At 41.6% G+C, this 24,396-nt stretch overlaps 2 protein-coding genes across 2 annotated transcripts in view; one reads left to right on the top strand and one right to left on the bottom strand.

Moving 5' to 3' along the window:
• Positions 1 to 24,396, bottom strand: part of IFT81 (intraflagellar transport 81) — a 270,130-nt gene that overhangs the window by 185,160 nt on the left and 60,574 nt on the right. The gene's annotated exons all lie outside the window — the stretch shown is intronic.
• The window catches only part of P2RX7 (purinergic receptor P2X 7), a 75,897-nt gene that overhangs the window by 36,528 nt on the left and 14,973 nt on the right, over positions 1 to 24,396 (top strand). The window contains exons 4-8 of the mRNA XM_007529650.3: positions 4,154 to 4,226; positions 5,647 to 5,743; positions 14,666 to 14,746; positions 15,541 to 15,670; positions 19,514 to 19,650. Coding sequence (XP_007529712.1) covers positions 4,154 to 4,226; positions 5,647 to 5,743; positions 14,666 to 14,746; positions 15,541 to 15,670; positions 19,514 to 19,650 — 518 coding nt within the window. The remainder of the gene's footprint in view (positions 1 to 4,153; positions 4,227 to 5,646; positions 5,744 to 14,665; positions 14,747 to 15,540; positions 15,671 to 19,513; positions 19,651 to 24,396) is intronic.

The following is a 24,396-nucleotide window of genomic DNA, read 5'->3' on the forward strand; positions in this document are numbered from 1 at the left end:
AAAATGAATATACTACCCAGAACCATATACAAATTTAATGCTATCCCCATCAAAATTCCAAGCACATTTTTTAGGAGAATAGAACAAATGCTACAAATGTTTATCTGGAACCAGAAAAGACCTAGAATTGACAAAACAATCTTGAGAAAAAAGAACAGAACCAGAGGCATCACACTCCCAGATCTCAAACTGTATTATAGGGCCATTGTCATCAAAACTGCTTGGTACTGGAACATGAACAGACACACTGACCAGTGGAATAGAATTGAGAGCCCAGAAGTGAGCCCCCACACCTATGGACATCTAATCTTTGACAAAGGGGCTCAGACTATTCAATGTGGAAAGCAGAGTCTCTTCAACAAATGGTGTTGGAAACAATGGGTTGAAACATGCAGAAGAATGAAACTGAATCACTGTATTTCACCAAATACAAAAGTAAATTCCAAGTGGATCAAGGATTTGGATGTTAGACCACAAACTATCAAATACTTAGAGGAAAATATTGGCAGAACTCTTTTCCACATAAATTTTAAAGACATTTTCAATGAAACAAATCCAATTACAAAGAAGACTAAGGCAAGTATAAACCTATGGGACTACATCAAATTAAAAAGCTTCTTCACAGCAAAAGAAACCACTACCCAAACCAAGAGACCCCTCAAAGAATGGGAAAAGATCTTTACATGCCATACATCAGATAAGAGGTTAATAACCAACATATATAAAGAGCTTGCCAAACTCAACAACAAGACAACAAATAACCCCATGCAAAAATAGGTGGAGGACATGGACAGAATATTCACCAGAGAAGAGATCCAAAAGGACAAGAAACACATGAAAAAATGCTCCAAGTCTCTGATTGTCAGAGAAATGCAAATCAAGACAACAATGAGATACCACTTCACTCCTGTGAGAATGTCATACATCAGAAAAAGTAACAGCAGCAAATGCTGGAGAGGATGTGGGATCAAAGGAACCCTCCTACACTGCTGGTGAGAATCTCCGTTGGTCCAACCTCTGTGGAGAACAGTCTGGAGAACTCTCAGAAGGCTAGAAATGGACCTACCCTATGATCCTGTAATTCCTCTCCTGGGGATAGATCCTAAGGAACCCAACATATCCATCCAAAAAGATCTGTGTACACATATGTTCTTGGCAGCACAATTTGGAATAGCCAAAACCTGGAAGCAACCCAGGTGTCCAACAACAGATGAGTGGCTGAGCAAGTTGTGGTCTATATACACAATGGAATACTACTCAGCTGTAAAAAATGGTGACTTCACCGTTTTCAGCCGATCTTGGATGGACCTTGAAAAAATCATGTTGAGTGAAAAAAGTCAGAAACAGAAGGATGAATATGGGATGATCTCACTCTCAGGCAGAAGTTGAAAAACAAGATCAGAAAAGAAAACACAAGTAGAACCTGAAATGGAATTGGCGTAACACACCAAAGTAAAAGACTCTGGGGTGGGTGGGTGGGGAGAATACAGGTCCATGAAGGATTCAGAGGACCTAGTGGGGGTTGTATTTTTATATGGGAAACTGGGGAATGTTATGCATGTATAAACTATTGTACTTACTGTTGAATGTAAAACATTAATTCCCCAATAAAATAAAAAGAGAGAAAAAAAAAGAACAACTAAACTCTGATCAGGAGCTAGAAACCACAGAGAAGGCTTCATGTGAATTATTTTGCAAATATTTCCTAGTCCCAATTATACAATGAATTTACTGTATTATATAGTAAATAAGACATCTATTCTAGTTATCTATTGCTGCATAAGAAAATACCCTGAATCATGGCTGACTTAAAGTAAAATTAGATTACAAAGATATTTTATTAATCCTCACAGTTCTGTGGTTCAGTCCAGCTGTGGTCCTTCCGCTGCTCTTACTTGGGATCACTCATGGCCGGAGTTGAGTGGTGACTGGGGTTGGCACTATGGGGGGCTCAGTTGGGAAACTGGTGTGTCTAGCCTTCTCTCTAAGAACTCTCACTGTTTCTTCCTGCAGAGTCTCTTCATACCATCAGTCTGAGTTTTCTACTAGTAGTTCAGGTCCCCCCTCCCCCAAACTAAGAGAAGTTTCCAGGTCTTTCAAGCTTCAGCCTCGAATGGGACAATATTACTTCCATTCGTCTGTCACAGAGCCAGCCTGGCTGCAGAGGGTGCTGGGACTGGATGAAACTCTACCTCCAAATGGCAGTGACAAAGAATCTGTGTCCATATTAGTCCATGTGATAATTACAAAGAAAAGGAAGCTAGAAAGGGAGAAAGAAAGAGAGAGAGAAAAAGAAAATAATCTTGAAAAAAATTTTCAATTAAAAATTCAAAGAAAATTTTTTTCAGAATTTCTCCAGGAGTGCAAATAGAGTTGTTTTCTTTCCTAAGGTTTTTTTCCCAGAATAGTAGTATTATTTTTTTAACCAGATCACTGCTCAGCTCTAGTTTATGGTAGTGTGGGGGAATGAAGCTGAAACTTCAGAGCCTCAGGCATGAGAGTCTCTTTGCATAACCATTATGCTATCTATCTCACCTACTGAAATTCTAGCTTTCCATGAATCACAGTGAATAATTGTATGTAAATTCATTCTTTCCACATTCATTAGCACCCACTATGGGCAAAACATTAGATCACAAATATATGATACAAACTGTTTTCAAAGGATCCACAATCCAGTTGGGTTAGAAGGAGACGGACTCCCAGCAGGGGAGTCAATCTTGGAAGAAAAGAGAACATGAAAAGATTGAAAACTAGAAGTTCATTGAGCAAGAACTATGTACTAAACCTTTCTTTTTATAACTCAGTGTATCATCAGTGTAACAACCATGAAAGACACATTTGTTTATCCTTTTACAGATGAGAAAACTGAGGCTCAGAGAAGTCAAGTGACTTCACCAAGGTCATTCAGCTAGAAAATGGCATAGCTATCACTTAACACAGGAGTACCTGGGTCCACACAAGAGACTATTTCACATCTAAATCAGGTTTCTGGTTTCCCTAAGATGGGCCACTAAACCTGCTCTCTAATAAGTGCAGAGTCAAAAGTCAAGCACACATAAAACAGTCATCTCATTTATCCATTCCATAGTCTGTCTTCAGCCCAAAGACCTGACTGACCTCATTTTCTGAGGGCAAGAGAAAGCTCTGGTCAGAATTTCTTATTTTCTTATGCTGAGCCTTTGTTCTTGTCTGCTTTGCTCGATTCTGCAGTGTCAGGGCTGCTTGGAGCATATCACCTGCTCTCCACTCAGGAGCCATTCCTGAAAGTGGTCCCTGGCTGCCCTGATTGTATTTATTCTTGTTTTTACTGAGGCAGCATCTATATCCATAAAATTCATTACTGTAAAGTGTGCGATTCAGTGGTTTATATTATCTTCACTAAATTCTGGGACCACCACCATGATCTACTTCCAGAATATTTTCATCACTCCCCTAAAATAACTTAGTATCCATTAGCAGTGACTTCTCCATTCCCCTTCCCTCCAAGCTCCTGGAAAACACTGGTCTATTCTCTCTCTACAGAGTTGATTACACTGAAAATTTCTTTTTTCTTTTTCTTTTCTCTTTTCTATTTATTTTTATTTTTGCCTCCAAGGTTATCACTGGGGCTTGGTGCCGGCACTATGAATCCACTGCTCCTGATGGACATTTTTTCCATTTTATTGGATAGGACACAGAAAAAATGAGAGGGGAGAAGGAGATAGAGAAGGAGAGAGAAATTCACCTGCAAACGTGCTTTGCCGTTTTCAAAGTGTCCCCACCTGCAGGTAGGAAGCCGGGGATGCTGAGTCAGATCCTTGTGTGGTTCCTTACACTTAGTACTATGTGCACTTAACTGGGTGTGCCAGAATCCCACAATAATGTAGTCATTGTGTCTGATTTCTTTTACCTAGCATAATGGTTTTATTCACATTTCAGCAAGATTCAGTGTTTCATTCCTTTTTATGACCAAAGAATATTTATGAGTTACTGTATTTTGTTTCTCCATTTGTCCAGTGGTGAACTTTTGCATTGTTTTCACCTTTTGCTATTGTGAACCATGCTGTCATGGATATGTGTGTGCAAGGTTGTGTGTGGACATAGACATCCAATGTTCTGGATCACAGGAACACAAGATGCTCAGTCCTCCCATCCTGTCTTTTCCCTGCAGTATCCCACCAGTAGGACCATCTGTTCCTCTGACCGAAGTTGTAAAAAGGGGTGGATGCACCCACAGAGTAAAGGTATGTTCTGTTTCTTCTGAGACTGAGAGACGATGGCCTGGAATCCTGGTGACATTTACAGTGTCTGTTCAGATCTCTAGCCCATGGCTCTCAGCTGTCTTCTGCCATATTCATCAACCCTAGGGAAGTCTGTGTCTGCCCCACACCCTGACCTTGTACCAGAGAACCATTACTGACTGTCAGTGAGACTCAAATTCCCAGTGAGGCCAATTTCCAAAAAGCTCAGGATTCTCATTAGTTGAAAAACTGAAAAGACCTCTAATACATTGTCAGAGTATTTTAAACATTCCTTCTTGAAGTTCACCAAATTGAGGAGCATGAGCTTATACACACAGGACACCTACCCATATTAATTAACCTGCAGAGTTTCCACATCTCTTGCCTTAGCTTGAAAAGGCACACAACAATAAAAAAAACACTAACACACACACCAAAAAGAAAGAAAGAAACAGAAAAAGTAAAAAAGAAAGGAAATAAAGAGAAGAGGGAAAGGGAAAAAAAAAAGAAAGAAAGAACCAGGGGGCGGGTGGTAGCACACCTGGTTGCGCTCACACATTACAGTGCACAGGGACCCAGTTTTGAGCCCACGGTCCCTACCTGGAGGGGGAAAACTTTTCAAGTGATGAGAGCTGTCTTCTTTCTCTCTTCTTCTCTATCTCTCCCTTGCCTCTCTATTTCTCACTATCACATAAAGAGAGTAATAGAAAAAAAGAAAGAACCATAGGTTGTTCAAATACATTTAGAGAAAGGCAAAAACAGACTCTCATGCCTGAAGTTCCAGGTTCAATTCCCTGAATCACCATAAGCCAGATCTGAGCAGTGCTGGTGTTTCTCTCTCCCTCTCCCTCTCTTTCTCTCTCAAAAATAAAATATTTTTAAAAAGAGGAAGGCGATAAGAAGGTTACATTCCATTCCATAATACATATGTGCTTTTGTTGATGTTGAGGTCACTTTGACATTACTTACTAAACTCTCCCCCTGGAAAGCTTCTGGTGATCCCAATCCTCCAGGGAGATGAGCAGCTATGGTTATTCTGTGGCTTTGCACATCCAGACATAGGCTGTGTGCATAGCCCTAGAACGACACAGATGCCTATCTAGAAGCCAAATTCTAGTTCATTTAAACCAGATTAGAGGAAACAGTCTTCCCTCTCAAGCCTCTTGCAAAGAAACCAGAAAAGCCAACAACATATATGGTCTTTCTGATCCTTTTTTTTTTAAAAAAAAAGCTTACAGTTTGAGGTGTTACTTGCTTGATTTTTGCTTTATATAAATTTGTGCTGTGGATGTAGTTTCATGGAAACTGAAACTGCTTAGTTGGCATGCATGCCTCTTGCTTGAACTGACTGAATGAGGCTCCTGGAGAGACTCTACCTTACTTTATTTCACACCTGTGTCCCACCCCCATACCTCCACCCCAGGAATCCAGACTGGAAGGTGTGTGACATATAACACTTCACTGAAGACCTGTGAAGTCTCTGCCTGGTGTCCCATTGAGGCAGCAGAAGAGGCCCCTCGGTGAGTTGCAGGGTGGAGACAGAATGGGGACCCTTGGCAATGAGAAGTGTGGATTTACCAGGCTCTGCTCAAGCTGCTCTTTATGGTGAATCCCCCAAAGTCCTGGGTCTTGCTGGATAGGGGACCCATGTGCCTATCACACTGGTGATGTTATAGAAGGTCAGACTAGCAGTTAAAATAGGGGGACAATTCTATACTGGCTGGTAAAATAGCTACTGTTCTGAGCACCCTTGGGCGGCCCCATCCCTGCCTAACAGCTTCTGGGGCACCTCCAGACCCCTCCTCCAGTGCTATGGCAGGGTCCCTTCCTTCTGATCAGTGTCTATACTGAGTAGTTAAGGATGGAAAGTGAGAGGAGGGAGAGATGCAGGATAGGAAAAGGAAAGGAAGAGAGAAAAGGGAAATATTTGGAAAGGAGGAAGTGTTTTTTTAAAATTAGTTGGTCACAGTGGCATACAGACTTGGTGGTCCCCTGTATTGACACTCCTCTTTAACACACAAGGTAAGGTTGGGTTGGCAGAATTTGGTGTTAAACCTCAGGAACTACAGAAACTGGTGCATTTCAGCAGAGAATGGAGAGCTGAATTTGAACCCTGATCATAGTACGTTCTTGCTGTGTGATCTTGAGCAAGTGATTTAACCTCTCTGAACTTCCATGTCCCCTATCTTTAAAATAAAGTACTTGCACCCATCTATCCAGGCTATTGTGAAAATTAAATTAGATGATATATGTACACTAATTTCAAAGTAAGTCCTGTGCCTGGTATATATCAATAGTAAGTGCTTGATAGCCCTGTTAAAAAGGAAATAATATTCCCAGAATGGAGATTGAGCCCACCAAGACTTACTACCTAGCCTAACTACAGTTTTAACTCCCTCTAGGAATATAGTAATTAGCTGGTTGGTATAGACTTTTCTGGTGAACGCCAGTGAGATAATCTCCATTCCTCAAATGAGGATAAGAATATCTAGCACAGGTGGTTCTTTGGCACAATGGATAGTGAGTGCACTGGACTTCTAGTGACAAGAACATCTGTCACAAGACCTTTGCCATTCTCCATAGGGAGTTTAGTTATCTAAACCTAAAATGATTCCCTTTTGTCTTGCCCTCTTTCTGCCTATAGAAAACCTTTCATTTTGTACAGCTCTTCTTTTTAAAAATATACTTCTTTTAATGAGAGGGAGAAAGATACAGAGAAAAAGATATATATGGAAAGAAAGAGAGAGAGAAAGAGAGAAGAGAAGAGAGAGAGGGAAATGAGTACTGCTCAGCTCAGCTCTGGCTTATGGTGGTGCTGGGGACTGAACTTGGGACCTTGAAGCCTTAAACATGAAAATCTTTTGCATAACTATTATGCTCCTTTGTCCCTTGTATAACTTTTCACAGCATGTTTCTACCTGCTGGATGGGATGCTGCTTATAAATTATTTAATAAAACTAATTAGATACTTAACTTGGTTAGATTTTTGTTATTTAAGAGCACACACACAGGGGGCCAGGTGGTAGCACACGGGGTTAAGCGCACATAGTATGAAGCACTAGGACCTGCAAAGGCTCTCAGTTCCCCACCTGCAGGGCAGAACGCTTCACAAGCGGTAAAGCAGGTCTGCAGGTGTCTCTTTCTCTCTTTCTCTCTCTCTGTCTCCTCCCCTTTCATTTTCTCTCTGTCCTATCCAATAAAAAAAAGTTGGAAAAAAATGTCCACCAGGAGCAGTGCAGTCGTATTGCTGGCACAGAACCCCAGCAATAACTCTGGAGGCAAAACAAAACAAAACAAACAAAAAAACCCCACATACACTGCATTCATGGAAATGTTCTGTACTTGAGCCATTCAAGATGGTAACTTCTAGCTCCGGGTGACTATTGAATGTAGATTAGTGCAAGTGAACAGTCAGACCTTTTATTTGATTCCATTTCAGTTTTAATAGACATACATGCCTAGGGGGTTCTAGCTTATTCAGGAGAGCTCAATTCTAGTCAAATGTGACTTAGAGTCATTCCATCAGCATCTCTGCAGAAAGAGAAGACTTCCCCAACTGACTATTTAGAAGGTTCAGGCAAAGATTCCTAGATGTCAGAGTGGGAGACAGTATCTGACTCTCAATCATTAACGTCACCTCCCAGGTTCCTTGATAGGTTAAGGCAGTTTCTTTGACAAAAAATAATTGACCAGGGCTAGGTGGGATATGTGCTCATGATTAGGGACCTCTTGACTGCCTGTAGTGTTCAGTCTTGGCTCTGCCACCAATTCATTCATCCTATCAATAGTTATCTCCAAGACTGATCCTGAGCTCAATTTAATATGACCTTGGGCAATCTACTCCCTGAAATTCATTTTTGAATATTTATTTATTTATTTTCCCTTTTGTTGCCCTTGTTTTTTTTACTGTTGTTATAGTTATTGTTGTTGTTGTTGTTAGATAGGACAGAGAGAAATGGAGAGAGGAGGAGAAGACAGAGAGGGGGAGAGAAAGATAGACACCTGCAGACCTGCCTCACTACTTATGAAGTGACACCCCTGCAGGTGGGGAGATGGGGCTCAAACTGGGATCCTTACGCAGGTCCTTGTGCTTTGTGCCACGAGCGCTTAACCTGCTGCACCACCGCCCGATTCCCTAAACTTCATTTAAAAAAATTTTTTATTTATTTATTAGTGAGAAAGATAGGAGAGAGAGAGAGAGAGAGAGAGAGAGAAAGAACCAGACATTACTCTGGTACATGTGCAGCCGGGGATTGAACTCAGGACCTCATGCTTGATAGTCCGATGCTTTATCCACTGTGCCACCTCTCCGGACCACTGAACTTCATTTTTATCATATGTTATACAAAGGTATCATTAAAAAGTTTTATGTAATTATTATTAAACACATATATTACCATGTGGTAGGTGTCATATATTTATTTCACATGTAATTGTACTCAAGAGACTAAATTAAGTTTGCTTGTGTTTGTTTGCCAATAGGGTATCCGCTCAGGCTTAGTGCCTGCACTACTCTATTGCTCCTGGTTGTATTTATTTTAAATAACTTTTTAAAAAATATTTATTTATTCCCTTTTATTGCCCTTGTTGTTTTATTGTTGTAGTTATTATTGATGTCACTGTTGTTGGATCGGACAGAGAGAAATGGAGAGAGATGGGGAAGACAGAGAGGAGATAAAGGAGAGACACCTGCAGACCTGCTTCACCGCCTGTGAAGGGACTCCCCTGCAGGTGGGGAGCTGGGGGCTCGAACCGGGATCCTTACGCAGGTCCTTGCGCTTTTGCACCACCTGCGCTTAACCCGCTGCGCTACCGCCCGACTCCCTTTAAATAACTTTTAAAATATATATATTTATTTATTATTGAATAGAGACAGGGAGAAACTGAGAAGGAAAGGAGAGTTATAGAGGGGGAGAGACAGAGAGACACCTGTAGCCCTGCTCCACCACTCGTGAAGCTTTCCCTTTGCAGGTGGGGACCAGGGGCTTAAAACAGGACCTTTAGCACTGTGATGTGAGCTGTTAACCAGGTGTGCCACCACCTGGCCTCTCATTTATTATTATTATTTTTTTTTGATAGAGCATGAAAGACAGAAAGAGAGTGAGGCAGAGACACAGACAGAAAAGGCACTGCAGCACCACTCCACTGATCATGAATTTTCCCCTTGCAGGCACTCCCATGTGGTGGTCTTGGGCTTGAACCTGGGTCTTCACACATGGCAACATGTGTGCTCCACCAGATAAGCCACCACCTGCCCCCCTTGAGGCTAAACCAAGTTTTATGCAAGCTATAAGAAGACCCAGAAAGGAGAAGGCCTAAACACTTTTTTAAATTTAAATTTAATTGTTAATGCGGGTGGTGGGGAGGAGAGCCAGAGTATCATTCTGGCACATACAATGTTAGAGATCAAACTTAGAACCTCATGTCTGAGACTTCAACTGCACCACCTCCAGGCCAAAAGACTCTTGTAATCTAATATAAAAGATAACATAGTAAAATGAGACATGTGGACAGTAGTAATTCAAGATAAAGTCATGAGTCATAAAGGAGGAATAAAAGAGACCTAGTTCTCTTATTCTTAGAGTGTTTCCTGGAAAATATGCAATTTAGAATGTTCTTAGGGCTGAAGAGACAGCACAATGGTTGTACAAAAAGACTTTTATGCCTGAGGTTCCAAAGTCCCACATTCAGTCCCCAGCACCACCATAAGCCAGAGCTGAGCTGAGCAGTAAGTACACTAGTCTCTCTCTGTGTGTGTATGTATGTATATTTATCTGTATCCCTCTCTCTTAAAGAAAAAATGCTTATGTTAAACACTGATGTAAGTAAGTATATGCTTAAAAATAGGATGTTCTAATTGTTCTAAGGGCAAAGAATCTGACAGCAAGTATTTGCCATAAAAAACATTTTTCTTTATGCACAGGACATAAATGCAGTTTAAACTGGTTTCAGAAAAAATAGAATGCCATTTTTTGGCCTGTTTCTCAGACTCCTGAAGGGAAGAGTCCAGAAGAACTAGCTTCAGACAAAATTTGACCCAGGAGTCAAATAATGCTATTAAGAATCTATGTTTCACGCTGGGAGTATGGATGACCTACCAACGCCCATGTTCACTGGAGAAGCAATTACAGAAGCCAGACCTTCCACCTTCTTCTTCTTTTTTTTAACTTGTTATCTTTATTTATTGGATAGAGATAGCCAGAAATTGAGAGGGGAGGGGGAGATAGAAAGACAAAGAGATACCTGCAACCCTACTTCACCACTCATGAAACTTTCCCCCTGCAGGTGGGGACCAGGGGCTTGAACCTGGGACCTTGTGTGTTGTAACATGTGCACTCAACCAGATGCACCACCACCTGGCCCCCTTTCACCTTCTATACCCTATAATTATCCTGGGTCCAAACTCTCAGAAAGATAAAATAGGAAAGCTTCCAGTGGAGGGGATGGGATATGGAACTCTGGTGGTGGGAAATGTGTGAAATTTTTTACCCCTCTTATCCTATGGTTTTGTTGATATTTTCTATTTTTTATTTTTTTAAGTTTTTATTTATAAAATGGAAACACTGACAAGACCATAGAATAAAAGGGGTACAATTCCACACAATCCCCGCCACTGGAACTCCGTATCCCATTCCCTCTCCTGATAGCTTTCCTATTTTTTAACCCTCCGGGAGTATGGACCCAGGGTCATTATGGGGTGCAGAAGGTGGAAGGTCTGTCTTCTCTTAATTGCTTCCTTGCTGAACATGAGTGTTGACAGGTTGATCCATACTCCCAACCTGTCTCTCTCTTTCCCTAGGGATCTCAGGAGGTGGGGCTCCAGGACACATGGTGGGATTGTCTGCCCTGGGAAGTCTGGTTGGCATTATGGCAGCATCTGGAACTTGGTGGATAAAAAAAGTTAAAATAGTAAGCAGGCAAATTGGGAGCTGGGCAGTGGCGCAGTGGGTTAAGCACACATGACGCAAAGCATAAGGACTGGGGTAGGGATCTCGGTTCAAGCCCCGGCTCCTCATCTGCGGGGTTGGGGGGGAGGTCCACTTCACAAGCGGTAAAACAGGTCTGCAGGTGTCTGTCTTTCTCTCCCCCTCTCTGTCTTCCCCTCCTCCATTTCTCTCTGTCCTATCCAACAACGACAGCAATAATAACAACAACAATAAACAACAAGGGGGGAAAAAAACACAGCAAATTGTTGACCAATCATGAACCTAAAGGCAAGAATATTGTAGATGGAGATTTGGGGTCTCCATTTTGGAAAAAGTTAGTAAGTCTATTTTAGGTATATTCCAAGGGGTCCATGATCCAACTAGTTTTTGCCTGAGCCTGACATCTAATATTCAGGTGACCTAAGCTATTGTCTGCGGGGATGGTGTCATGGTTGGGAAAAGGACCAGAAAACTGAATCAGGGAAGAGAGTAGCTCTCAAATACGCGAAAAGTATGTAAGTATTGTTAACTGTAAACCCCCTTGATCTGATCTGAGGCCCATGTTCAGCACAGGAACCTATGTAACCTCTGTATCCCTGTAGGTCTGAGTTTACATTCTGTGGTCACAGCTAAGAACATTCCAAGCTGTGCCAGTTTCAGGAGCCATCATCCTTGGGTGATAGGCAGAGTAAGCTATCCAACCTCCCATCGGAACATTCCCTACCATTGTTGATCCACATCGAGGGCCAGGTCCAATAGGGGCCCACAGAGGAGTCCATTATGTTGTTCCTGACGGAGGTGACCAGTGACAGTGGTGAGAGGGATCTGTTAGAGGTCTAGGCCCATCATGTCTGTGTGGACTCCCTGAGTAGGGCCCCAGGTGATGGGGTGGCCTGGTAGTGACTAAAGAGTCATCTTAAAGTATGCCAGTCTCTCGCCCTTATTATTCAGCTTTTGTAGTCCTTACTTTGTCTGAGAAGGTTAGCTTTGGAGTGATTGAGGGATGTAAAATAGAAGGTAAGTGAGGAGGGTATCTAGGTCTAAGTAGAATCTATTTCACTAGGTACTTTATGGTGTCTTTTTAGGTCTTTCTGCTTGCTTGCTACATTTATTGACTCACTGCAAACTACTGTGCATTTTTGCTTTAAAGTATATGTTTTCCCCCAACTTCTGGATATATGTATTTATGCCCCATCTCATGGACCCTGGTCTATATCTAGGTTTTGAGGTTTGTTAAGAAGTATACCACCCAAAATAAATTTAAGGGGTCCTATGAGCTAGGAAAAGTTTCACCATAGTAATGAAGGTGGTGAGAAATGTGTGGAATTTTACCCCTCTTATCCTATGGTTTTGTTGGTATTTTCTATTTTACAAATAAATAAAATAATGTGGAAAACTGAAGAAAAAAATCTCTGCTTCTCTCTCCTCTCACCCCCATTATCCTTTCTCCCCTTTTGGATATCCTTATACAGTGGTCAGGAGAACTCCAACTTTATACTGTCCTTACTGGAGAAAATGAATTTTTCTCTTTCTATAGTTTCTACAAAAAGGCTGTAATATATTCAGTGGTGTGACTAAGTCATGTGATAATCTATGAACAAATCACTGTGCCCAAGCTGACTGAACTACTCTGCTGGATCAGCTTGAGATCACATGCTCAACCTGGGAGCTATTGGATGGGAAGATAGACTCATCCCACACAACCCTCTGCTTCCCCCAAGAGGTGAATTGCTATTGCCAGAAGGAAATGGCTGCTGAAGAGGCAAAACTTGGTATTCTCTCAAATAGAGCCCAAGCTAGAATCTGGAAGTCTTGGAATAAAAGCAGAGCATTCTGGTCATCCCTTCTTGCTTCCAAATGTCCCCCACATTTTCCTGGGGCTTCTCCCAACATGTATCTGCGATCTACTCAGACAAGTATCAGCTGGATCTCATGGAGTCAGTTCTCTCTATTATTATTATTATTATTATTATTATTTGCCTCCAAGGGTATTGCAGGGGCTCTATGCCAGCTCTAGGAATCTACTGCTCCTAGTGACAATTTTTCCTTTCTTTCTATTATACTTCATAGGACAGAGAAAAAATGAAAGAGGAGGGAAGACAGAGATGGAGAAAGAAAGATAACTGCACACTTGCTTTAGTGCTCATGAAGTGCCCCTTTATAGGTGGGGAGCAGAAAATTGAACCTGGGTCCTTCCACGTGGTAATGTGTGCACTTAACTGAGTGAACCACTGCCCAGCCCTCAGTTCTCTCCAACTTTATCAAACTGTCAACCACAGGAGCACAGAAACCTTGACTGCTGGGACTCCGGTGGTAGCACAGCAGGTTAAGAGCACATGGGGCAAAGCGCAAGGACCGGCGTAAGGATCTGGGTTGGAACTTCGGCTCCCCACCTGCAGGGAGTCGCTTCACAGGCGGTAAAGTAGGTCTGCAGGTGTCTGTCTTTCTCTCCCCCTCTGTCTTCCCCTCCTCTCTCCATTTCTCTTTGTCCTATCCAACAACAACAATAACTACAACACTAAAACAACAAGGGCAACAAAAGAGAGTAAATAAATATATTTTTTAAAAAGATTGTTAAAAAAAACAAACAATCTTGACTGCCTTGTCCATCACTGAATCCTCAGAGCCCCAGCCCAAGCCCAACACAATAAATACTTGATGGATGGATGGATAGATTGGGGGTGCTTCTTGTAGTCTAGAAGTCAAGTGTGACCCAAGTTCGAGCCCAGCCCCCACCAAATTGAAGGAAGTGTCAGTCTTTTATTCTCTTTCACTCTTTGTTTCTTTGTCTCTGTCTCTCCTATCTGGAAGAAGAAAAATAAAAGAAGAAAAGTAATCCTGTACTGGTAAAGCCCCAGTGATTATAGCAATAAAAGAAAGAAAGAGGGGAGAGAGGGAGAAAGGGAGGAAAAAGAGAGAGAAAAAGAGGGAGAGAGAGAAAAAAAAGAAAGGAAGAAAGGAGAGAAGGAAGAAAGGAGGAAATGAGGGAAGGAAGCAGCTGTCCTCGCCTGCAGGAATGCTACGCTTGTTGGGAAGGGTGTAAACAGAGGTGTGCTGGAGCTGACTTGTACTGTCTCTGAGTCAGCTGAGTAATTGTGCTCCCCTCTTCCTAACATCAAGTTGGGAAGTTCAGTGATATTCCATCAGTAGCTTGAAATCAGTCTTTTGGAATATTTAGACCACCAGCTACATGTTGGGACTTCTTGTTTCACTGGGAAACTGGTTGTTACATATTTACCAGCATATTTACATATACCACTGGACATATAAATATATAGTATACCACAGTGTGAAAAGTGTTAAAGTAAATGTGGAGCCGGGGAGGGGTCATCAGAAGGGAGAAGTTCTTCTGGAGAAGCAATGGAATTCAGGAAGGTTTTACCCACTCACTTACATTTTTTTTTTACTCATGATAGTGACCAACGAGAGAAGCCAGAGTTTCTAGTCATATTACCTCCTTATTCCATTTAACCTTATGCTCACAGATCCCCATGCTGAATTCTCTCTCTCATTCAGACCCGCACTCTTGAACAGTGCAGAAAATTTCACTGTACTCATCAAGAATAATATCGACTTTCCTGTCCACAACTATACAACGTAAGTGCCCAGAACTTTTGGCTGTATTAGCTAACTACTACTGTATAATAATTCATTCCAACACTTAGAAGTTTAGAATAACATATTTCATTTACTTTGGATAGAGACAGAGAAAATTTGAGAAGAAATAGAGTAATGGACACACACACACACACATACACACACACACACACACACACACACACACACACACTTACAGCACTGCTTCACCACTCATGAAGCTTCCCCACAACAGACATTTACTATGTCATGCAGTTCCTGTGGTCTCTCAGGTTGCACTTACACTGTCAGCAAGGATTGCCATCAGCCATGGACTCAAGAACGCTTTTCCGAGTTTACTCACATGTTTGTCAGTAGGAGGGCTTAGCTCCTCACCATGTGGACCTCTCCTTAGGACTGTTTGACTGTCCTTGGAACATGGAGGCTGGCTTCCCCCAGAACAACTGTTCCAAGAGAAAAGAAAAGCAAGCTAGAGACGTGAGGTTCTGAGGTCCCAGGTTCAATCCCTGGCACCACCATAAGCCCGAACTGAGCTCTGGTTATAAATAAATAAGAAAGTTACCACAGTCCTCTCCAATTTTTCGAGTGGCATACCACCACTTCTGCCATATGCTATTGGTCACACAGCTAGATGCTGCCCAGTGTAGGAGAGGGCCATATAAGGTGTGAATCCTTGGAGGTAAAGATTGTTGGGGGCCCTCTTAGAGCTCAATGACCATACTGGCTTATTCTTAAGAAATTAAATGAATCCAATTTTCTAGTAGATATGTCTAATGGTTTTCCACTATGTGCAGGAGGAACATCTTGCCAGGTTTAAATACTTCTTGCACCTTTCACAAGACTCAGAATCCACAGTGTCCAATTTTCCGACTAGGAGACATCTTCCAAGAGACGAGTGATAACTTTTCAGAAGTGGCAATTCAGGTTAGTGAAGCCTTTGTACAGTGGGATTTGGTGACAGTGATCATGAGTAGGAGTGTCAAGAAATGATGGGTGGCAAATGACTAAGAGCTTCTCTATTTTTCTTTTTCTTTTTAGACAGACACAGAGAGGCAGAGAAGGAGAATGAAAGAGACCATAAAATGGAAGCTTCCTCCAATGTGGTGGGGATTTGGCTTGGGCCTAGGTTGTGTACATAGCAAAGCAGTGCACTATCCAAGTGAGCTATTCCTCTAGCTCCCTGGTCAGTGGGTCTTAATGATAATGATTCATCGAGCATTTAGAAAATCCAAGCATGGTGCCAAGGTCACTCTTGCATTACCTCAAATAATCTCAAAACAACCCTTTGAGTGAAATACTTGGTATAGTCACTTCCTATGTCTGCTGTAACAAATTACCACAAATGTTAAGGCTTAAAACAATACCTTTTAGAAACTGTTTTTGGGAAACAGAAGTTCAAAATCAGTTTCACTCAGCAGAAGTGCTCTCTCCAGAGGCTCTTTAGGTCAATCCATTTCTTTGTTTTTGTTTCTTTTCTTTTCCTATTTTTATCTTCTATAATTGTGTTTCTGGTATTTCTTGGCTCATAGTATTTTCTTCCAGTATCAAAGCCAAGTATGCAACATGTTACATTGGTATCACAGTTTTTTTCTGTGTCAAATCGCCCATATCAAAATCCTTATTCTAACCAGATCTGTTAAATCTCTCTTGCCACCTAACACAATATATTTAGAAGTTCAGGGATTAGGACCTGAAATGAGGAATATCTTTGGGGGCTGTTATTCATACTACCATACTTGGATTAGTTTCTATTTCCAAATTACAGAGTTCCAGTTCAAATCATATAAACAAAAAATAAATAAGTAAATTTGGAGGCAAACAACAGAAACTAGATTTAGCTGCTTTAAGTAAAAAAGAAGGAGGAAGTAGAGGAGGGAAGAAAAGAAAGGAGAGAGAAAGAGCCACACTAGCTCCTTCTACTAAAAAAAAAAAAAAAGGAGGTGAGACTTTTAGTAAATTCAAGGGATCTTCTTACCTGGAATGTCTTTTCTTGTTTCTCCTTATAGTCTTGCCACAAACATAGCATTAGCTGTCTCCCTCACCTACTTCTATTTTTTTTTCCCAAATATAAACTCAGAGAAGCTTTCTCCTATCCCTTTATTTAAAATTATAATTTCCATCCCCCACTACAGAATGCCCTATGACTTTTTACAGGTTACTTTTAGTTTTGATACCTAATATCCTCTAACATGCTACATATTTCACACATCCATTTGTTATTTGTCTCTCTACATAAGTTCCATAAGGGCTGGGATCTTTAATTTTTTTTTGTAATGTAATGTAATGTAATGTAATCATGACAATGTTAATCATTATGACTTAACACATAATGGACACAATCTACAGTGAATCAAATTAATTAAAAGTAAATGAAATTAAAACTTTCATTCTCTCTTGGTCATGTTAGTCACATCTCACATGCTCAATCGTCATTTGTGGTTAGTGGCTACTGCTAAAGACATCTTCATCATCAAAAAATTCTATCAGACAATGCTATTTTAGACTTACACACTCTCATATATTCAGAGGTCCCAGCCAACTTTTTTTTTCTAGGCTTCTGGCATGAAGTCTCACGGAACATTCTGATTGGCCTACCTCAGACTATACAGCTGTCCCTAAACCAATCACCTGCTTGAAAGAGATGCATTGTCCTGATTGGCTAAACCCAGATCACATTCCCACTCTGAAACAGAGAATGGTCCCATTTAAACCAGAGTTGAGAAAGATGTTTCCCAAAAGAAAATTCCGGTACTTTTAACAGAAGGAGGAGAATTGTATAGTGTCTGAAAAAAAAAAAAAAAGCACTATAGCATGTAGTTTTACTGTGTTTCATAATAAATGGCATCTGGGAGTCAGGAAGGTGGTTCAGTGGTTTAGCACATGCCTTCCGTTTACGATGGGTTTGATCCCCAACCATGCATTCATTGAAAACAAGGAAGACGGGAGTCGGGCGGTAGCGCTGCGGGTTAAGCGCACGTGGTGCAAAGCGCAAGGACCAACGTAAGGATCCGGGTTCCAGCCCCCGGCTCCCTACCTGCAGGGGAGTCGCTTCACAGGCGGTGAAGCTGGTCTGCAGGTGTCTCTCTTGCTCTCCCCCTCTCTGACTTCCCCTCCCCTCTCTATTTCTCTCTGTCCTATCCAACAATGATGACATCAGTAACAACAACAATAAAACAACAAGGGCAACAAAAGGGAATAAATAAATATTAAAAATTAGAAACAGTGGTCTGGGAGGTGGCGCAGTGGATAAAGCGGTGGACTCTCAAGCCTGAGGTCCTGAGTTCAATCCCTGGCAGCACATGTACCAGAGTGCTCTCTCTCCTATCTCTCTTATAAATAAATAAATAAATCTTTAAAAAAATTAGAAACAACTCAAGTGTCCTTTAAAGAATGAATGGATAAATAAAAGCAATATCCTTATAATGGAATAGTCTTCTACCAAAAAAGGAATGGAGTTCTGATAATATAATATATATTATATTATCTCATTCATATGAAAGTTCAGAGGATTGAGTTGAGACTTGTTAGATTGGAATTCAGGGTGCTCTGTTATAGGTCTTTTAATTTTACATCCAACATCTTATTCAAAACAGTCTACACTATTCTGCAAGTATCTTTCTGTCTCTTCCCCCCCTCCCCTCCCCTCTCAGTTCTCTCTCTCTCTCTCTCTCTCTCTCTCTCCATATATATACCACAGCTTATAGGGTTACTTCTAAAAGCAGAAATACTTGGAAGGGCCAGGTGGTGGCACACCTGATTAAGTGCATGTATTACCATGCACAAGGACCCAGATTCAAGCCCCTATTCCCCACCTGTAGGGGAGTTTCACAAGTGGTGGAGCAGGGCTGCAGGTGTCTTTCTGTCTCTCTTCCCCTTTCTATCTCCTCTCCCTCTCAATTTGTCTCTTTTCTATCAAATAAAATAAAGTTTTAAAAAAGTGCTTTGTGGGGCTCGGTGGTAGGGCAACAGGTTAAGAGCACATAGCACAAAGCACAAGGACCGGCTCAAGGATCCTGGTTCGAGTCCCTGGCTCTCCACCTGCAAGTGGGTCACTTCATGGGTGGTGAAGCAGGTCTGCGGGTGTCTATCTTTCTCTCCCCTCTCTGTCTTCCCCTCCTTTCTCTGCGGGTGTCTATCTTTCTCTCCCCTCTCTGTCTTCCCCTCCTTTCTCTGTTTCTCTCTGTCCTATTCAACAACAGCAGCAATAACAACAAGGGCAAAAAAAAAAAAAAGGGAATAATGACCTCCGAGAGCAGTAGATTCATAGTGCAGGCACGGAGCCCCAGAGATAACCCTGGAGGCAACAAAAAGAAAAAAGAAAAGGGGGGGGGGAGGGAGTGATATAGGAGCATATTTAGGGAAAATGTAGACAGCTTGGAATAAGCGCCTTCACTGGGGGAGTGTTGAGATACAAAGTGAAAAGACCTGTAACAGAGCACCCTGAATGCCAACCTAACAACTCTCAGCTTAATCTTACATGGGGTGGGAATTGTAATTAAGGATATTTGATTATGGGAGTGTTTTGTTGAAATTTATATATTAGGAGAGAAAACTAATGGTGGCATGTCCCAAATTGGGGCTGGGGAGGGAGAGGGAAACATGTGTAGCTGCCACAGTGCGACATACGAGTTAGATACCACTGCCCTTGCGGCTCTGAAGTCTTTAATGAGCACTTGCCTTCTCCTTGAGTGATTTTTGCTATGCAGGGAGGATGATATCTGTGTCACCCACACCCAGCAGAGACTGTCTCTGGTTATCTTCCCCCAGGGAGGAATTATGGGCATTGAAATCTCTTGGGACTGTAACCTGGATAGATGGTTCCATCGCTGCCATCCAAAATACAGTTTTCGTCGCCTTGACGACAAGACCACCAGTGAATCCTTGTACCCTGGCTACAACTTCAGGTAACAATGCTCCAGGAACTGCACACTAGCAGCTAGAAGACCAGTTTGGTTCCCAAGACAAGAGAATGAATATAAAAGATATCCTATAGGGGCCGGGTGGTGGCGCACCTGGTTGAGTGCAAATATTACAATGCGCGAGGACCCAGGTTCGAGTCCCCGGTTCTCACCTGCAGTGGAAACTTCACGAGCGGTGAAGCAGGGCTTCAGGTGTCTCTCTGTCTCTCTTCCTCTCTATCCCCCCTTCCCTCTCGATTTCTGGCTGTCTCTATCCAATAAATAAGTAAATATAATAAAAAATTTGGGGGGAGTTGGGTGGTAGCACAGCAGGTTAAGCGCAGGTGGCGCAAAGCGCAAGGACCAGCCTAAGGATTCCGGTTTGAGCCCCCGGCTCCCCACCTGCAGGGGAGTCGCTTCACAGGCTGTGAAGCAGGTCTGCAGGTGTCTGTCCTACTCTCCCCCTCTCTGTCTTCCCTTCCTCTCTCCATTTCTCTCTGTCCCATCCAACAATAACGGCATCAGTCATAACTACAACAATAAAACAACAAGGGCAACAAAAGAGAATAAATAATAAATAAATATTTTTAAAAATTGTAAAATATCCTATAAGCCTTAGAGTATAAGGACTAGAGAGTACTTGCAATTTGCATGAGTTTCCCCCTCTCTAATTATTGAGAAGACCCACACTCTTTGTAAGACAAAAACAAACCCTGGGAAACAGAGAAAAGCAGAAAAGAGGGTAACAATCACTCATACTTTCTTTCCCCTAAAATAACTGAGGATTACCCTCTGGTAAATTTTCCATCTACTAAAATTTTTATGTAGACCACACCACAATTATAATTTGGTATTATAATTAAAAAATAAAAACTAGAGGGGCAGCATGGCTTGATATGGGTTTGAGACAAAGGTTTATTTATTTTTAATTTCTTTATTGGGGGATTAATGGTTTAGAGTCGACAGTAAAATACAATAATTTCTCAGTTTTCCACATAACCATTCAACCCCCAGTAGGTTTCTCCTCAGTCATTATGTTCCAGGACCTGAACGCCCCCACCCCAGTCTTTTTTTATTTTAATTTTTTAGTATCTTTATTTATTGGATAGAGACAACCAGAAATCAAGAGGGAAGGGGGCGATAGAGAGGGAGAGAGATAGAGAGACACCTGCATCCCTACTTCACCACTCGTGAAGCTTTCCCCCTGAAGGTGGGGACTGAAGGCTTGAACCCAGGTCTTTGTTCATTGTAATACGTGTGCTCAACCAGGTGTGCCACCACCTGGCCCCACCCGTTGGGATCCTTCGTGGACCCTCTCCTCAGTCAGACCTGGTTGGCTAACCCACTCTGTTGTGCACCAGAGGTGGGGCCAAAGAGGTCCAGACCAAGGGCAGCAGGGGTGAGCGCACTGAGATCTCTCTCTGGAGACTGAGGAACAGAGCCCAATGTCGCCTCCGACCTGCTTAAGTTCAGTCCTAATGTCAGCCTGACATCAACCGTGTGCTAATTACATTTGTCAGCTGTATGCTAATCAAGCCCCAAATTCCTATTCATGGGCTATATCACAAAAAACTGAGGATCCCCCTCTGGTAAATTTTCCATCTACTAATTTTTTTATGAGACCACATCAAAATTATAGTTTGGTATTCTCTATATATGTTTTACCCTCTGGACCATTCAAATTCTTTGTGACCATTACATTAGTAATCACAATTATTTATTGTTTGAGTGTCACAACAAAGCTACAGTGTAGGGAAGTCATGAGAGTCTCCATTTGAAAGCCACTAAGCCAGCAGCCTACTTCATCATCTCTAAACCACACAACTCTACAAGGGGCCTAGGGTGAAGCTGAGAAAGGTGAAGAGATTTGTCCAAGACCCACAGCTAAGTAGCAGAAGCTCCAAATCCTAACCTGTGGCACTCTGACCCCCAAACCCACACTCTTTTCCTTCTGCCTCACTATTTCTTCATTCATTCTCCCGTTATTCGACATGTGGGGTGTTTCCAGCTATTCTGTCATAAATAGCTCAGTAGCTATTTATGTCTCTGAATATAATCTTACTTTGAATTCTAGATTATTTCCTTAGGACACATTTCTAAAAGTAGAGTTGTTGGGTCAAATGTTCTTTTTGAGGTCCAACATTTCACCCACCAAATTCTGAGAAAAGTGTAGGGTCAATTTCAAACCATATTGGACTTTCACATACAATTTTAATTATTTCATTTGTGTTATATATTTACATGTGCATACAATATGTAAGAAACTATGTTATTTTTTATTTTTTGCAGAGCACTATTTAGGTCTGGCTTATGGTAATGTGGGGGATTGAACATGGGACCTTGAGGCTTCAGGCTTGAGAATCTTTTTTGCATAACTATTATGCTATCTCTTTTAGCCCTGGATCAAATGTTCTAAGAAATTTAATATCTACTTTCCAGTTTTTTAAATATGTGACTATATTTTTAGTTTCTTGGTTTTATATTTGATTCTTTCAAAACCAATTCATTGTTTCAATAGATCTATTTTTAACTTATAGCTCCTGGGAGTCGGGCGGTAGCGCAGCGGGTTAAGTGCATGTGGCACAGAGCACAAGGACCAGTGTAAGGATCCCGGTTCGAGCCCCCAGCTTCCCACCTGCAGGGGAGTCCCTTCACAAGTGGTGAAGCCGGTCTGCAGGTATCTTTTTCTCCCCTTCTCTGTTTTCCCCTCCTCTCTCCATTTCTCTCTGTCCTATCCAACAACAATGACATTAATAACAACAATAATAACCAAAACAATAAAAAAAACAAGGGCAACAAAATTTAATAAATAATATTTTTAAAAATCTTAAAAAAAAAAACACCTTATGGCTCCTAGTCCTTTATCCATTCTACAGTACAGCCCTAGTCCGGTTATACATGTAAATTTTATTGTATGTATATTATGGGCCCAGCACGCTTTCACTGCACAGCTCTGCTTATTTTATGTATATTATACGTCCATGGAACAAACAAACAGAATAATGCTTCCTAACCCTTCTGCTAGCATTCTTAGTAATTTCTGGAGGGATTTGCTCAAGTATATATTTTTATTTTACTTAAACACTATAAATTGGTTGGCAGGCAGCCTTCAACTGTGTTTTGTTTTTGACCTATACAGTGTTCTAAAAGCTGAGATTTTTTGCAGAAAAATCTGAACTTCCTACTTTGTTAAAAAAAAAAAAAATCTTGGAAAACTGTTTTTAAAAAATCAAACCATTTGATAGATCTGGGCCCACATCTCATAGGATAGCACTTGACTGGAGCATTATCACTAATGGTTCCCTTTGGAAAGGTTATACCTTTGTTGGTTGGCCATGGTCCTACCACTCCTCATTGCCTTATCTGTCTGACTCCTGCAGGTGTTCTGAGTTTGAAGCCCTTTACTAAATACCTGCTGGGATCAAGATACAAGAGTGGTGTTTTTTTCTTTTCCTTTTTCTTTTTCTCCTTCTCCTCCTCCTTCTCCCCTCCCTCCTCCCCTCCTCCTCTTCTTCTACTTCTGGGTCAGTGCAATTTCATCTAGGGCCCTCAAACCAGTTCCTAGATTGGGTAATGTTTTGATCATTCCCTGCTGCTCTACTGAATAGGCTTATAGCTATTAACAGGCAGAGTGAACTGGATCAGTGGTCCCCTGACTGTCCTCACAGGCTGCCTTTTTTTTTTTTTTTTTTTTTACAAATCAGCAGAAGCATGCAGGCTAATATAGCAACCAGATATAGCAAATGTCCTTCAGGTTGCTGAGCTAAGCTTAAGAACATTAGCTGCCAAAGAGAACTGAGCTTTCCAAAGAACTGAGGTGGTTATGATGTTAATATTTCTTTAGAACAAAGTGTTTGAGCATGTGCTATCCAGAATGAGCACCAGAAGAAATCTTTGGCCAAAAATAAACTGTCTGGATCTTAAAGATAACCAGACAAATTATTTTCAAAAGGCACCCAAAAGTAAAGGAAAGAACAGGTTATAGGAGGTATGTGAGAAAATATAACTTTCTAAAACAGAGAAAGTTGAAGAAATTAATCACATTACAGACTTTTTTTTTTTTAGTCTCAGATTTATTTAATGGTATTGTATTTTTTGCTTTCTTTTGTTTATTATTTATAAAAAGAAAGCATTGACAAAACCATAGGATAAGAGGGGTACAACTTCACACAATTCCCACCACCAGAACTCCGTATCCCTTCCCTGATAGCTTTCCTATTCTTTACCCCTCTGGGAGTATGAATCCAAGGTCATTGTGGGATGCAAAAGGCAGAAGGTCTGGCTTCTATAATTGCTTCCCCACTGAACATGGGCGTTGACAGGTCGATCCATACTCCCAGCCTGCCTCTCTCTTTCCCTAGTAGGGTGGAGCTCGGGAAAGCTGACCTCCAGGACACACTGGTGGGGTTGTCTGTCCAGGGAAGTCTGGTCAGCATCATGCTGGCATCTGGAACCTGGTGGCTGAAACATTACAGACTTCTTTTCTTAAATTATTATTTTTTCTTTTTGCCTCCAGGGCTTGGTGCCTGCACTACAAATCCACTGCTCCTGGGAGCTATTTTTTCCCTTTTGTTGCCCTTGTTGTTTATCGTTATTATTACTGTTGTCGTTGTTGTTGGATAGGACAGAGAAAAATAAAGAGAGGAGGAGAAGACAGAGAGGGGGAGAAAATGACAGACACCTGCAGACCTGCTTCACCACTTGTGAAGCAACCCCCATGCAGGTGGGGAGCTGGGGGCTTGAACCGGGATC

This window comes from Erinaceus europaeus, chromosome 6, assembly GCF_950295315.1.
Source record: "Erinaceus europaeus chromosome 6, mEriEur2.1, whole genome shotgun sequence".
Classification (NCBI taxonomy): Eukaryota; Metazoa; Chordata; class Mammalia; order Eulipotyphla; family Erinaceidae; genus Erinaceus; species Erinaceus europaeus.